This window comes from Rousettus aegyptiacus, unplaced genomic scaffold (genome assembly GCF_014176215.1).
Source record: "Rousettus aegyptiacus isolate mRouAeg1 unplaced genomic scaffold, mRouAeg1.p scaffold_m13_p_11, whole genome shotgun sequence".
Classification (NCBI taxonomy): domain Eukaryota; kingdom Metazoa; phylum Chordata; class Mammalia; order Chiroptera; family Pteropodidae; genus Rousettus; species Rousettus aegyptiacus.
Window position 1 is genome coordinate 46,683,677 of NW_023416286.1, and position 15,168 is coordinate 46,698,844.

The 15,168-nt window shown below is 37.9% G+C and overlaps 1 protein-coding gene across 8 annotated transcripts in view; it reads left to right on the plus strand.

Moving 5' to 3' along the window:
* Window positions 1–15,168, plus strand: part of PSD3 (pleckstrin and Sec7 domain containing 3) — a 487,816-nt gene that overhangs the window by 448,873 nt on the left and 23,775 nt on the right. For all 8 annotated transcript variants that reach the window (XM_036228767.1, XM_036228768.1, XM_036228769.1 and 5 more), the window contains 2 exons: window positions 976–1,120; window positions 13,688–13,831. In XM_036228767.1, coding sequence (XP_036084660.1) covers window positions 976–1,120; window positions 13,688–13,831 — 289 coding nt within the window. The remainder of the gene's footprint in view (window positions 1–975; window positions 1,121–13,687; window positions 13,832–15,168) is intronic.

Here is a 15,168-nt window from a genome sequence, read left to right on the forward strand (position 1 = left end):
AGTTTATAATGATTTTTAGCAAATTTACAGAATTGTGCAACCATTGCCACAATTCAGTTTTAGAACATTTCCATTATCCCAAAGAGATCCCTCGTGCCCATTGCTGTGTCACCCCCATTTTTACCCCCAACCCCAGATACTCTTAATCTCATTCCTGTCTCTCTAGCATTGCACTGTCTGGACTTTTCATATAAATGGAGTCATACAGTATGTGGTGTCTTTTGTGTTTGGCTTCTTTCACTTCGCATAAAGTTATCGGAGCTCATCTGTGTTGTAGTTTGTGTCAACATGTCACACCTTATTGCTGAGTAGTATTCAACACTAAAGATATATCCCACATTTTATTCGTTCATTGACTAGATGGACATTTGGATTGTTTTCCCTTTTCGACTCATAAAGAGTACCGCTGCGAACATCTATATACAAATGTTTTTGTGCCTTTACGCTTTTATTTCTCTTGAGTATATACCTAGGAGTAGAATTGCTGGGTTTATGATAAATTTATAGTTAACTTTTTAAGAAGCTGTCTAAACTGCTTTCCGAAGTGGGTATACCCTTTTACATTTCATGACATCTATCAGTTTATCCCTCCATTGGATTTTAAAATCAAGTCATGTGATTGGAAAAGATGACTTAATTTTTAATTTTTTTTTTTTTATCTAGCCTAGTATCAAACAGAAAGCAGGACTTTAGTAAATATTTATCGTCAGGTGGTTTTGCTTCTTTCTCCTTCTCTATCCTTGAGGAGTAATTACAGCTTTACACTATGATAGTCATGGGTCACAGGTCCCTTCATTACCATGTGATTGGTGTTGAAAATGTTAATCTCCAATTAAGTTTTGTCAGGGATTAATTGTTGCAAGAAGAATAAATGATTTTATGTGCCATCTTAAATATCAGTAATGAGAGAGGGCAATGCGTTGATGCACTTAGATATAGCAATATGCTGACATTAAGTACATTTTTTTCTCCCAGGAGTCCAGAGGAAATGCAAGGATGGATAAACAAAATTAACTGTGTTGCAGCTGTATTTTCTGCACCACCATTTCCAGCAGCCATTGGGTCTCAGAAGAAGTTTAGTCGCCCACTTCTGCCTGCCACTACCACAAAATTATCTCAGGTTAGTCATTTTGATAGAGCTTTGACCTCGGAAAAAAGCACTTTGTAAAATAATCTTAGTACTTGTATTTGAACGATGCTCTATATTTTGGGGGCAAGAATGAGACCTTGCCCTGGAAAGGCATGTTGCATAAATTGGGGCAAAATGCGGCATGCTCGGTTTTATACTTTATATAAGAAGCTGACACAATTGAGTCAAGTTTGGTAGGGCATATACTTTAAATTAGTTTCTAAAATTTATATTACTTTACTACTCAAATAGTCATACAGTCCTGTTTTTTTTTGTTTTTTGTTTTTTGTTTTTTTTTGGTTGTTGTTTGCTCTAACAGCATATATTTTTTAATGACTGGCTAATGTTAGACATTCTGGCTTGCAAATAAATTTTTTATTCATTTTTTTTTTAATTGAGCTTTTCCCATAGCCCAGGCTGTATTTGATGCTGAGCATATAAAAATATTCCCAGAGATCCACTATTCACAGACAAGGCAGCAGAGCCTGCCCTGCCGCCCAGGAAGAGGAAAGTAGACCATGTGGTTTGCCTAACTAATCAAGACAAAGTGCACTAGAACTCCAAATGTGTTCACATAAGCGTGTCTCCTCTTTGTCAGATTGATCTCTTTAAAGACCATATTTTATCATGTCCCTCTCCTACTTAAAACTCTGTTCTTCGTACATTGCATACAAGCCAGGTTTGCCAATTTTAAACCTGTCTGCCACACCCCATTGCCATTGACTATTTAGGTATTTTGAAAACTACTTTGATTTCTTTGGGAATTTCTTATTGGTGCAGTAATAGAAATAGTTGCATCTGGCTCTGATCAACCAGGTCTTGATATTAACTGGCTCCTTCACACAACTGATATCATGAATGTTGATACATTTATTTAATAAATGTGTGTTATGTGCCTCTTGTACTTCAGAGACTATTTTAGGCTTTGGAGCTAGAAAGGCAAATGAAACTCAGATGTTCTCTGGGATTGGGCTGACAAATACAAATGAACAATTAATTGTAACACAGCTCGATTAGAAGTACAGGAAAGATAAGTCCAGAGTGCTGTGGGGGTACAAGAAAGGAACATCTCACCTGGCCTTGGAGGTGAAAGAGGAAGTATGATATCTCATCTATTAGAAGCTGAAAAGATGAGGAGCAGTTAGGTGTGGCGTGGGAAGAGAAGACGGTCCAGCAGAAGATCAAAAAGGCCCAGAGGAGAGAACACTGGGATGCAGGAACCACACAGAAGTTATCAAATGTGATCTGAGCACAATATGTTGAGGAAAGGAGGGAAATGTGTCTCTGGAGGTTAGCAGAGGTGAAAGGTCTTATTTGTCATGCGTAGGATTTTAGGTGCTTCACTGGTTCCCCAACATCCTTAGGACAATAGTTTAAGCAGGAAAAGTAATGTGATCAATTTGTGCTTTAAAAATTATTCTTGTTACCATAGGAAGAAAGTATTAGAGGAGGAAACCACTAGAAGCAGAAAGGCTAATTTTAAAGGCACTTTCAATAATACAGAGGAAAAATAACTAAGTTAATTGTAGAAGAGATGGATAGAAGTGGAAGTATTTGAGAGATTTTGAGGGTGTAGAATGAATAGTCCGAGTGGCTTATTGAAATGGAGGAAAAAGGGTTGTCGTATAGGCCTGGGCAGCTCGGGACTGCAGTGTCTGAACTGACCTTTGGGACCTCACTGTCTCCTGGTTTCCCCTGTTGGTTCTTCCCTGGGTCCTTCTCTGGGGCCTTTTCCTCATTCTTCCTCCAAATGATACAGTATGCCCTGTGCTCAGATGCAGATCAAAACACACTTGACAACAATTTTTTTTTAAGTTAGTTAAGAAAAAACAGGGAGAATATTGTACCAAGAAAAGGGGAGAAAAGTTAGGTAAAATTAGTACAGTAACTGTCTCCTGTGAAGTAGCAGAAAAGTCATTGGGTCCCTTGGTGACAGCAGTTTCAAGAGTGATAGAAAGAGAAGCCACGTTGGTCTTCTTTGAGGAAGAAATGGAAGGCAGTAAGGAAGTAGAAGAAGGAGTCTGTATTAGTCTTGCCATAAGTTTATTTAAAAAAAAAAAAAAAAAAACAGACCTAGTAGGAACAATAGAGGAGACATGGTCGCAAGAGAGAGTCTTTTGTTTTGGTAAATTCATAATCATTAACATGAATCAGGTTCTTACAATGTAAGCAGTTACTATTATTATGGAGTTCATAGACTACTGAGGAAACAGTTAAGAATAAAAAAGGACCAAGCCAGCTCACCTTACAGGGCATCACAGAGTTTAATTTTTAAAGACAACAAATATTCTAAAAAAAAAAACGGAAGGCTTTAGCTCTGTTGATGACCAGAAAGTATGTGGGCAGATTTCTCCATCTACCCAACTAAAATATGAACTCTTAAAGCAAATGCAGTTCCCCACTTTCATTTTGGGTACTTAGCATAAACAGAAACCACATTACATAAGGCAAGGAGAGAAAAAATAATCAAACAGCTAGAGGCAATAAAAACCTTCAGAAGTTGGGGTTTGTTCTATTAATTTCACTAGGGATTTCCCAATTGTTATTTTTCAATGAATTGGTCTTTCTCACAATCACTCCAGTAAAAGATAAAGGGAAAAAGGTAAGCCGAAGATAAGGAGGAATGTTAATAAGCATAGAGCAACAGAAGAGTTTTTCCTTGTTCTTTCCTCACTATAGAATCTGTATTTCTATTTACTTTCTACTTTGAAAAATGTACTCTACTGCCCTATTTATGTGTAAGCTATATATTAGTAAGCCACATGTACATGAAAATGAATGTGTTCATCTATTTGTGTATTTTATCATGAATCTCTTATTTAAACAAATGTCTTGAACTGGAACTAAAAATAGAATGCATAAACTTTTTGATGTATTTCCTCATTTTGAATATAAGACCACAGAAATGCAAAAAGAAAAATAATGCATATGAAATATGACCAAAATGATTGATTCAGGATTTTAAATCAGAACACAATAACCAAAAAGAAGTGACCTCTTGTGTCACATAAGATAAAAAGACCAAGCCTTATTAGGTATTTAATTTCTCTAAAAAGGAATAAGACAAATTCCTTCCCTACAAATAAACCTTTGTCGGCCTCCGTTTTACATCTTAAAAATGAGATCACTCATTTTTCACTAAAAACATTCTAGAATGTTTAAGATTCTTCCTATCAGTAGCTCTGTTTTGTTTTGTTTGCCCAGGTCATCATGTTTATTTACTAAAAAGAAAAAGATGTTTTACCTTTGAGAGTAAAAGGACAGTTTAGAAACAAATATATAAAACCAAGTATGTGGTGGAGAACAGATTAGAAAAAGGGAGAGGAGAGTTAGCTTGGAGGGTACCCTTCACTTCAAATAAACACTCTTGTTGGATGTCTTTGCTGGAGTCATAGTGAATCCTGGAATGTGTCTGAGTGAGCCCACGGCTCTCCAGTACCTTGAAGTCTGGTCCTCAACCTCTGAGCCCAGGAATTCTCAACCTCAGCACCACTGACATCTTGGCTTGGATAGTTCTTTGTTGTGAAGGGCTGTCCTGTAAATTGTAGGATGTTTAGTAATATCCTCAGCCTCTACTCAACCAACAATGTCCTCAGACATCCTGTGAGGTCAAAGTCCACCCACATGCTCTTGAGAACCCCCACTTTAGCCATTTTTCCTTTTCTTCATACACCCCACAGCCTGGCTATGACTCCTCTAAATGCCAGAAGCGCTTGGATAATTTCAATTTACAAAATACATGTATAACATTATGAGTGCCCTGCTGGAAAAAATTAAACAGTGTTAGGAAAACTCTAAACATTCAATTAAAAGACTGTTGCTTTTAAAGACACTTTTCATCACCTTGTCGTTTGCAAGCTTTTCTGTAATTTATTCTTGTCTTCTATCCAAAACATTCGCCTTCATTATTAAAATTGATTATTGTCAATGCAGCATCGTTTTTTCAAACAACTCTGCTGCGTAGGAGGGGGTCACCTTCTTTGCTTGTTTTTCATGGCAGTGTTGCCAGAGCACATTTTTCTTCTTCTGTTGGGGGTGGAAGCCTAATGTGAAAATTTAAGTTCCGTTTCTCCTTCCGATATAGCACTCCAAACTTAAGATCTCATGGTTGGCCCTCTCTAAGATCTGTTCAGGACCTCTCTTTCATCGGAGTAGTCATTTTCAAACTATTGTACACAGGAATTTCCTAGGGGCTCATTTAAAATTCCCATTTCTCAGCCTGCCAAGATTGAGTAGATCACCAGAGTCCTGGGAGTGTTTGTGTGTCTAAGACCCACAAGGTGTCCAGCCCACAGGCAGCGCAGGTCATTGTTAGAGACACTGCACTGTAGCAATCCCTGCCTCCCTGTCGCTACTTCTCTGGGGACCTGCACCTCATGAAGTTACCATTTCTTGATACTTAGTCATGTTTTCTTCTTTGAATTCCAGCCATTCTATAAAAGTTCAAATCAGCAGGTGATTACTACCTGCTAACTATTGAGGGCCAGGACTAGTGATGAACACTGATCTGAGACAAAGGAAAGGCCTGTGCTTGCTTCTCACCCCTCATTTTATCCTGTGCTTTGACCACAGAGCTGTAGTGCTCAGGACCAGATGAGTGGGACAGCGTTGGTTCACAAAGTGGCCCCTGTACACGGACTGAAGAAAGAGGCAGCCACTCCAGATTGGGCGGCGGCAGGTTTAATAAGCAAGAAAATGAACTTATGAGGCTTGTCTCAGGCTCTGCAAGGTGACTAGAGATCCCCACCAGGATCTTAATGGTTTATATAGAGACCTTAACTGGGTTCAGTCACATGTAATGCCCAGGTGGTCTCAACAGAACCTTACTCTCTCAAGGCTGTGTCCTTGGGGCAGCTTCTAGCTTGGGTTAGGCCAGTGGAACATACATTCCAAGGGCAGCGGAGGAGGTGAGAAGCCTCCAGTTGCCCGGGTCCAGCTTAAGGGGGTCATGTCCTTTTGATGACCTCCAACAGGCAGATGTTTGGTGGGATTTCAGAGGAGGCGGTCAGTCTTGCAGTTGTGTCCTTGACTGGCCAAAACCACACCCTTCTCACACCCTCAGTTTCATACATTTCATCACAAACCTGTCACTTCTACTTCTTAAATATCTTTCATATCCTACTCACATCTCTTAATTCAGACTTTTGTCATTTTTACCTAGACCTCTGGTCTTAACTTTTTTGATCATTCACCTTATCAATACTAAACATTGGACGTCCTTCAATATATGTATATTTTTTCAATATACTACGTGTCCTACTGTCAAAACAACATGAAAAAAATGCCAAGCATCATTAGTTATTAGGGAAACCCAAAACAAAACCATGAGATGCCACTTCACACTCATTAGGATGGCTATACTTTTTTAAATTTTTATTTACAAAGGAAAATAATGCATTGGTGAGGACATGGAGTAATCAGAGCTCTCATATGTTGCTGGTGGGAATGTAAAATGGCACAGCTACTTTGGAAAATACTTTGGTGGTTCATCAAATGATTAAGCATCATAAAAGTTAATGTGTGACCCAGGAATTCCACTCCCACTTAGATATCGAGAGAATGAAAACATACAACCACACAAAAACTTTTACACAAATGTGCAAAGCATAATTCATGGTAGCCAAAGATGGGAATTGCCATCAGCAGATAAAGGGATGAATAAAACGTGATATATCCATGTAATGGCATATTATTCAGCCATAAAAAAGCCTGAAGTATTGATACATCCTCTACAATGTGAGTGAACCTTGAAAACATTATGCTAAGTGAAGTGAAAGAAGCCAGCCATAAATAAACATTGTGTGATTCTATTCCAAAGAGCCTCTTTTAGAGGAACTAAAATGCATAAAATTAAATTGAAGTGATAGTTCCACAGCCTTGTGATTATACTTAAAAAAAAAAAAAATTGATTCACATACTTTAAATGGTCGAACTGTATGGTATGTGAATTTTATCTCAATGTTAGTTTTAAAATTATTCCCAAGGGATCATCTTACCTAGGACACATACCCCATTTCGAAAAGCTCTGGTCGACTATTCCTATAACCGTTTGCAATCTCTCTTCCTCTAATATTAGTTCTCTCCAATCCATCCTTCACAGTTCGCATCATGTCACTTAACCTTAACTGGCTCACTTTGCCAACAAGATGCAATCCAAACTCTCTGTCATGGCCTTAGATGATGACTATACACTTTTCCAGAATAGATAGATTTCATAGTCATTTCTTAGATGTCTGTATTTAACACATATTAAGTGCTCAATAAAACAAATCATATCAAAGTTACTATGTTGTTAAAGCTCACTAAAGTGTTTAATTTTAGGCCTCTAAAACTGTTCCATACATGAAATGATGAAACAAAATCTTTCCCATAGTACTTTTGGTGATAATCCCCTTCAAACTGACTCAAAGGCAGATGTTCTTTATTCTAAATTCCGTACAGCTTGGGTTTGGTAAGGCCCAAAATGCTTAGCAAATTGACTTATAAATTGCCTACCAGATTTCTAGAAAAGTTATTACCTTATAAATCATCTACTTTAAAACAGCACAAAGGAAGCTGTGTGAGCCCTCCCCTCTTTACCTTCTCTTTTTTTTTAATACTTCATTTATTTAGTGACTGTACATCAGGTACTGTATTAGATATACGAGCATTACAAAAATAGCTAAGACGACGGTCTTGCCTCAGCTAATGAGGGCTTAAGGTATGTGTTAATGTTAGGTGGGGAATATCTACAGGCCGAAAACTGTGTTACTGTCTTCTCTGCTCAGCACTGGGTTAGACATTGGAGATTTGAGAGGAGGCTTTGAGGACTTGAGAAAAATAACCTTTCTCTGCCTTCAAAGAGTTTGTAATCAGTAAAGGAGATAAAATTCACACATAAATCAGAGTATACTTTGTAGTCAGCATGTGACGTAGACATTTAAGTGTATGGTACTGCAGAAGAGGAGGAGATTGTGAGATCTGGAGTCACACTGGTTTTTAGTGGAATTTGCAGCAAGGACATGAGTACAGCTTGCATGTTTGAGAGCTGTGGGAGAGAAGGTACCTTAGGACCAATGGAGTTTATGAAGTTTTGAAAGCTAAGGTTGTTAGTGCTGATACACCAAGAAACAGAATGTTTTGAAGCTTGTGTTTTCAACAGCCTTTTTGATTTAAGGTTGTTCCAAGGCAAGTTTATAACTAGGAGTTGGGAGGAAGGGGCTGCTGCCCCACTATATTTACCTCTGTGACCTTGAGCAAGTACTTGAAATCTCTGGGTATCCATTGTGTCTAAGAGGAAGAAACTAGAAGGGGCGATGGCCAGGTTCTTTTTTACCTTAGAATTCCTTGGAGTTCATTGTATTTCACAATAGGAGAAAACAAAACAAAACAAAAAAAGATCGTGGGCAGGAATCGTGGGTTTTCCACCTGCCAGCACCCAGTACAGTATTGGGGGGGGGGGGTGAACCCAAGCTTTATTAAAGTGAAAGTACACAGTAAGTAGAGAAGTGTGGAGTTTATCGAGTGAATTACAGGCTTCTGTTTTCTTGTAGTGGGGTGGTGCCCAGAGTCTTACTTGCAATGCAAGTGATATTGTAATGATACTATGATTAGCCAAAGCTGAACAAAGAACAAAAGAAAGACTCTGGAGCTTTACCCTGGGGTGGGGACTGGGATGTCCCACGGCTATCCATCCTGCCTCCTGGTAGTGACTTGCTTCGCTTGCCGCCTGGAGGGGAGAGCATGGCCCAAAGCCATTTATGCTGTCTCCTGGCTTTGGCTAATTTCCCATGTGGGAGCCTAATGCTTGGAATCAAAACAGGGAGAGAGCTGAGTAAGGGCCTAAGGTAACATTCTGGAGCAGAAACCCGGAGGGGAGGGAGAACATCCCTGGGCTGACCATCCTGCCTCAGACGCAGGACTCGTTCTCTTCCCCAGCACTCTGCCATCTCTCCAGCTCTCGCTATTCCTCTTTCCACTCTTACAATGTGCATTTCCATATGGTCATTTCCTTTTATTTTCCGTGGCTTTTCTTTCATCTTTTTCTCCATGAGAAGTAACATGTAAGTCTCATGTTTTGTATGAAAGGATAGAGCTGATTTCAGGGCCTCGCTAGTGCCTGGACCATTGGCCATGCGTTGGAATGAAGGCTACTGTGTCTACCTCGTACTGACTCACTTCGAGGTCTTGAGCAGCCTCTTGCCTGGCCCCATTGCCTCATCAGTTAGAAGTACTTTCTTCATAGAGATGAAATTAGAATTCAGTTTTTTAAAACAAAATATGAAATTTGTCTCAGTACTATATAAGTAGGAAAAAAATTAAATCTCGGGAGATATCATCTGAAACTTGCCTTTGAGATAAAATTTCATCATATGTATTATCAAAGATTTTACCATTTACATCTGTTGACATATAACCACAGTAATTTTTCTTGCATCTATTATTTTAACACCACTCCTTAAAGTTTCACTTTTTTTTTAATTAAGTTTATTGGGGTAGCATTGGTTAATATAATTATATAATTTTCAGGCATACATTATAATTTGACATCTATATATTCTATTGCATCTTTATCATCCAGAGTCCGGTTTCCTTCAGCACTTAAAACAATTTCAGTAAGTACTTGCCATTTTCTATCTCTGTTCCCTTTCTTTACATTTCGTCAGATGTATTTCTCTGCCTTCTCTGAAATCCTTTTTCTTAGTATTGTCTCATAAGAACAGCATGTTTGCTACTCTAGTGAATTGTAAGAGCAAAGACAAAAGGGAGCAAAACAGCAGGGTTCCTGCTTTGTCTTTTTCCATCATGTTTATTACAAATTTAATTGTTCTGAGTCTGAGAATGCAACATGTCTCCATGGCGGCTGCCTTTCTCCTTCATTTTTCCTCTTGGCCTTTGTCAGGAAAGTCTGTATGTCTTCTTTCTCGTTGGATTCTAGCATTGGAATAATTTGCATGGGCTACATATCTATGTCTATAAGAGCTATGTGGTATTTTTATTTCATTGGTCAAAATGGACAGGATAAGAAATGTGATTTTAAATTGCTTTTGAGGTCACTTCCTTGATTCTTGCTTCGTGAGAGCAGTGAAGTAGGAATAAAGCACTGCACATTGAATTTCAACATTTTTTGACTAGTTTCTTCAGAAAAATATAACCTAAATGACTAATTTTTGATGCTGTTGAAGAAATAGGTTTATAAACCATAGTCAGGTTTATAAACAGTGAACAAACCCTAGTAAATCCTGGTTTTGGTAGGAAAGTGACAAATACAATATGCTGTGCATATTATAGTCCTGGCACAGATTCCTCATTAAAATAAGTAGAAATTGGGATTTACTCAACAAGAAAGAGACATTTGAATATTCAAAATTGAGAAGCCTAGATCTAAAGCGTTTGTAAGAAGCAGACATCTAAAACAATGTTTACACAGGCAAAGTCCAAAACTACAGAGAATTTTGTAAATTCTTTTACCCAATTATCTAAAATCTTATTTGAAAAAAAAAAGTTAGTATTTGGATTATAATGACTTCATTAACCAAAAAAAAGAAGAGAATTCATTTTCTTAAAATATACTATAAATCACTATACTTTACAAATCCGGACCGAAAAGTAAAATAGGTCCAATGTTTCAGCAGCCAGTTCACAAAAGAAACTCAGTAAACTTACGCAAAAATGTTCATCCTACTGCAGTCAGGAAAATATAAATTCAAGTTACAATGGTTAATGGTTTCATACCCATGAAATTAACAAAAATTTGCAAGTGTGATATCAAATTTTGGTAAGGACATAGAATAATGGGAACTTTGACGCCTAACTTGGAAAAGTAAACTCAACTGGTGGAAACATTTTGGAACACAGTTTAGAGTCATCTTAAAGACGTGGATGTTTTAAAACCCAGACATGCTACCTCTTGGTGATTATACTGTAGGAAAATTCTTGCTCATATTCATTAGGCAACATGTTCAGTATAGTATCATTTATAATAGTCCAAAGAAACCTGAAAAGAACCTAAATATCCTTCCGTGAAGTCGTGTGTCTTACAATGGAATACTATAATGATTAAAAGGAAGGAATTAGCATACATGCGAATAAATGTCAAAAATACGTCAAGTGAAAAAAGTTACAAAAGGAAGCTTATTAAGTATAAAAACCTATACAGCATGCCATTTGTATTGATACGTACATTTGTATAGGAATAGCACAGAAGAGGAATGAGTGGATAAATACAAGGAGTTTCAACTTATTTTTTTAATATTTTACTTCTTGAACTGGGTGTTAGATACATGAATGTTTTTTATATATCATTCAGTATGACATTTCATTTGTCCGAAACATTAAACAAAAAATATGTGTCATGTTTTTATTTTTCAAAGTGGTCTGTTAACCAAATAACTTCTGTCAAAAATTCTATTAAATAATTTGCATGTTGTAGTAAATATATGAAAGAAAATTACTTTGAAAGAAAAAAAGCTATTACTGTGGTAGCTCTGGCTACCACAACAAAATATTACAGATTGGATGGCTTAAATAACAAAAAAATTTTTGTCACAGTTCTGGAGACTGAAAGTTCCAGATCAAAGTGCCAGCAGGGTTGGGGTCTGGTGAGGGCTGTCCCTTTGGATTACAGATGGCCACTTTTTTCTCTGTCCTCACTTGGCCTTTCTCTTGTGTTTGCCCTGAGAAAGAGTATGTGCTCTCTTGTCTCTTCTTAACAAGGACTCTAATCCTGCGAGATGAGGCCATGCCCTTATGACCTCTTTCAACCGTAGAAGCCATGTCTAAAATATAGCCATACTAGGACATGGTTCCATAGTGTAGCAGTTAGCACGTCTGCTTTACGCACAGAAGGTCCTGAGTTCGCGCCCTAGTAGAGTTACAGTCCATGGTCTACGGCCATGCCATCCTGAACAATTCTGATGTCTGATCTCGGAAGCTAAGCAGGGTCAGGCGTGGTTTGTACCAGGGGCTGTAGGCATAAGTAATAATAATAAATAAATAAAATATAGCCATACTGGGCTTTAACACGTGAATTTTGGAGGAGCACAAACATCCAGTCCATAACTTAGTCTGTATTCTCCTTGGAGAAAGCAATAGAAAGATGAATGAGAAGTTGTAAATAAAAGCTACCTGAAACATTTCTCATTTTCATTCAGTATTATCAGTATAGAAATGACAGGCTTGGAGATGTAGACCCTCTTTCTAAAATCTCTAATCAAGTTTAATTTATTTTTCCCCTCTGTACTTTTTTGAAACTTGTTTAGGTGTTTTGTTTTACCGAGTTGGTATTTAAAAGTGAGTCTTGTCATCTTTGATTCACACCACTTATTATTCCTGCCACCTTTATTGTTCATTTTTTCACTCACATACTCTGCTTTTTAAAAATGTTTCATTGTTCTCTTCTATTTTGATGGCTTTAGACTAGGATTTTTTTCCCTTTGTTTGGCTTTTAAGATATGTATTATCACAAATCCCTAAGATATTATATGTGACTCATAATTTCCGAATATCTTTTTTCTTTAGTTTACAGTGATGTTATATAATCTTACTTAGAGTTTATTATTATGCACTTCTGGTAGTCTTTCTAACTATTCTCACAGTACAATACAATGTTTATATTTTGAAATTGTGTGGGTATTATACAAAATGTATTTACCACCTTGTTGAATCAGTTCCTCTTCATTTGCTTTCATCCATTTATTTCTTATTGTACATATGAAATTTACACTCAGTAAGAATTTAGATAATTACATGTGAAAGTGGAATAGTAAGCAAAGCAGTCGTGCAATTTTAGGAATGCGAGAAAATTCCAATCTCTTTGTTTCATTTTTAAAATTCTGCCAAAGTGTTTCTATAGCGTCTCTCATTAGGTAGCTATTGCTAAGGTGGTCTAAATGGTGCCCCTAGAATGGAAATTCTTTGACATAGGATCAACCATGTTGCCTTGCTGCATGGTTCCTGTAATAATACTGTTCAGGCAGTAATTTCTCTGTAGGAACATTTTAATCAAATAACTACTTTGGGTCAGTAAAGTTGAAGGAAGTCAGAACCTCTACTACTCTGGCAGAATAATGTATAGCTTGCTGCATTTTTTTTCAGAATATCACCTGATAGCTTTCAGAGAATTATTTCTTAGTGGCATTACTTGTCTAAAAAAGGAAAAATAATGCAGATAGACTCTTCAGTTATTTTATGATTTTTTTCCATTGTGACAGATAGGGAAACTAGCAAAATTGCTGAGTGGTCATGAAGTAGAAAAGCCAAATTATGTGGCATTCAGGATGGGTGCTTAACTGTCCAGTGGGTGCCTTGCCTATTGGTGTATCGTAGGAGGCTTGCTCTCAACTCGGGGACAGTTACACCTGATAAAAGGCTCTGAAAGCATTTGGTTTTGTGACGGGGCCTGGTTAAGGAGGCCGGCCTCGGACGTGGGCCTGAGAAATCTGGTAAGATGTGGCAACTGAGGCACATTGGACTGTTTTTGATGAATTAAAGTCATTTTCCATAAAGTGTTTTTAAAGTACTCTATGATTTTTTTATTGATTTATTTCCAGACACTAAATGGCTTCATATTTTCTACAGGAGGAACAGCTGAAATCTCATGAAAGCAAGCTGAAGCAGATTACCACCGAGCTGGCTGAGCATCGCTCCTATCCACCAGACAAGAAAGTTAAAGCCAAGGAGATAGATGAGTACAAACTGAAAGAGCACTATCTGGAGTTTGAGGTATGTTGAGCCTAAGTGTAATAAAAGCCTGTACCTGAGTTATTTTTAGAATTTTTCCATCAGGGATTTTTTTTTTTTTTTTTTACTATAAAAGTGTGGGAAGTGTGCCTTGACCCCCCCCCACCCCGCCCCGCTCTAACTTGGGAGCCCTGTGCATGGTCTGGGTCATGGCAGCCCCTTCGTTAATAATTCGATTTAAGCATCAAACAAAAATCAAAGAACAGTTATGAGTTTGTGTGCTTAAAAACGAATAGCCTGCCTGGTCGGAATAGCCTACTGTGAGAAAAAACACAACAACAATAGATGGACGTGCCAGGGTGGGCAGCTGCTTGTTATGTTTCCGCGTCGCTTCCAGCAGTTTTAGTCAAAAAAAAAAAAAAAAAAAAAATGCAGTGGAGAAAAATGAGATACAGGGTGCCATGAAGCATCAGCTTTTTCCTGCACATTCTTGCTGTTGGCAAATACCAGTGTACCCTTCCTCTTACCACTTAGTGCCCTTCGGAAGGAGATTTGATATGTGGTGGCACCTTCATATACAAGATAGCAAGTGTAGTTATTAAGAAGGATGTGGAGGATCCATTAACTCTGGAATGGTAGAAAATTTAAAAGCAAATCGAAAACAATATGTATAGAATACGTAACCTTTGGTTACATTTTCTCTCAAATTAAACAGTGTTAGGGCTATGCAGGATCCTCTGATTCTCCCCCGATAGCTGCCACTTTATGACAGTTAAATTGCCTTTTTCCCCCTGTAGGGTGTGCTGACTCTATCTTTGGCTCTTCTTTTTCACTGTAGCTCTAATCTATTTTATTTCCCATCATCATCCCTTCATTTCCGTCTTATCATCTTGTTTCCTCCTCAGGCTTGAAACTTAGAATCATCGGCTACAACAATTTACAGCCCTACCAATAGTGCAAGAGGGTTCTCTTTTCTCCACATCCTCTCCAGCACTTATTTGTTGGTTTCAAATTCCCAATCCTTAATCTGAGAGGACTTGGGTTCCTTCTGTCTACAGCATCGGTCTACCCACAACAGCCTCCGTGTGTATTAGTCACATGTCTGCCCACTTTCTCCAAACATACTTTTATGCCTTTGTTTATCTATTTTCTTGTGCCCCAGATGCTCTTCCCCTCATCTTCATTTCTGAAAGTCTGTTTATCTTTCATGATGTAGCCCGAATCCCTCCTATGAAAAGCCTGCTCTAAACCTACTAGTTGTGTTTGCTCTGTAACAATCCTTGCCACATTTGGCTTTATGTTAAAGTTATTTCACTTCATCTTTGTCTCTATAGTAGATTTTGTAACACCTCCCCCTGCGCCAGACTGTGAGCCTTTGG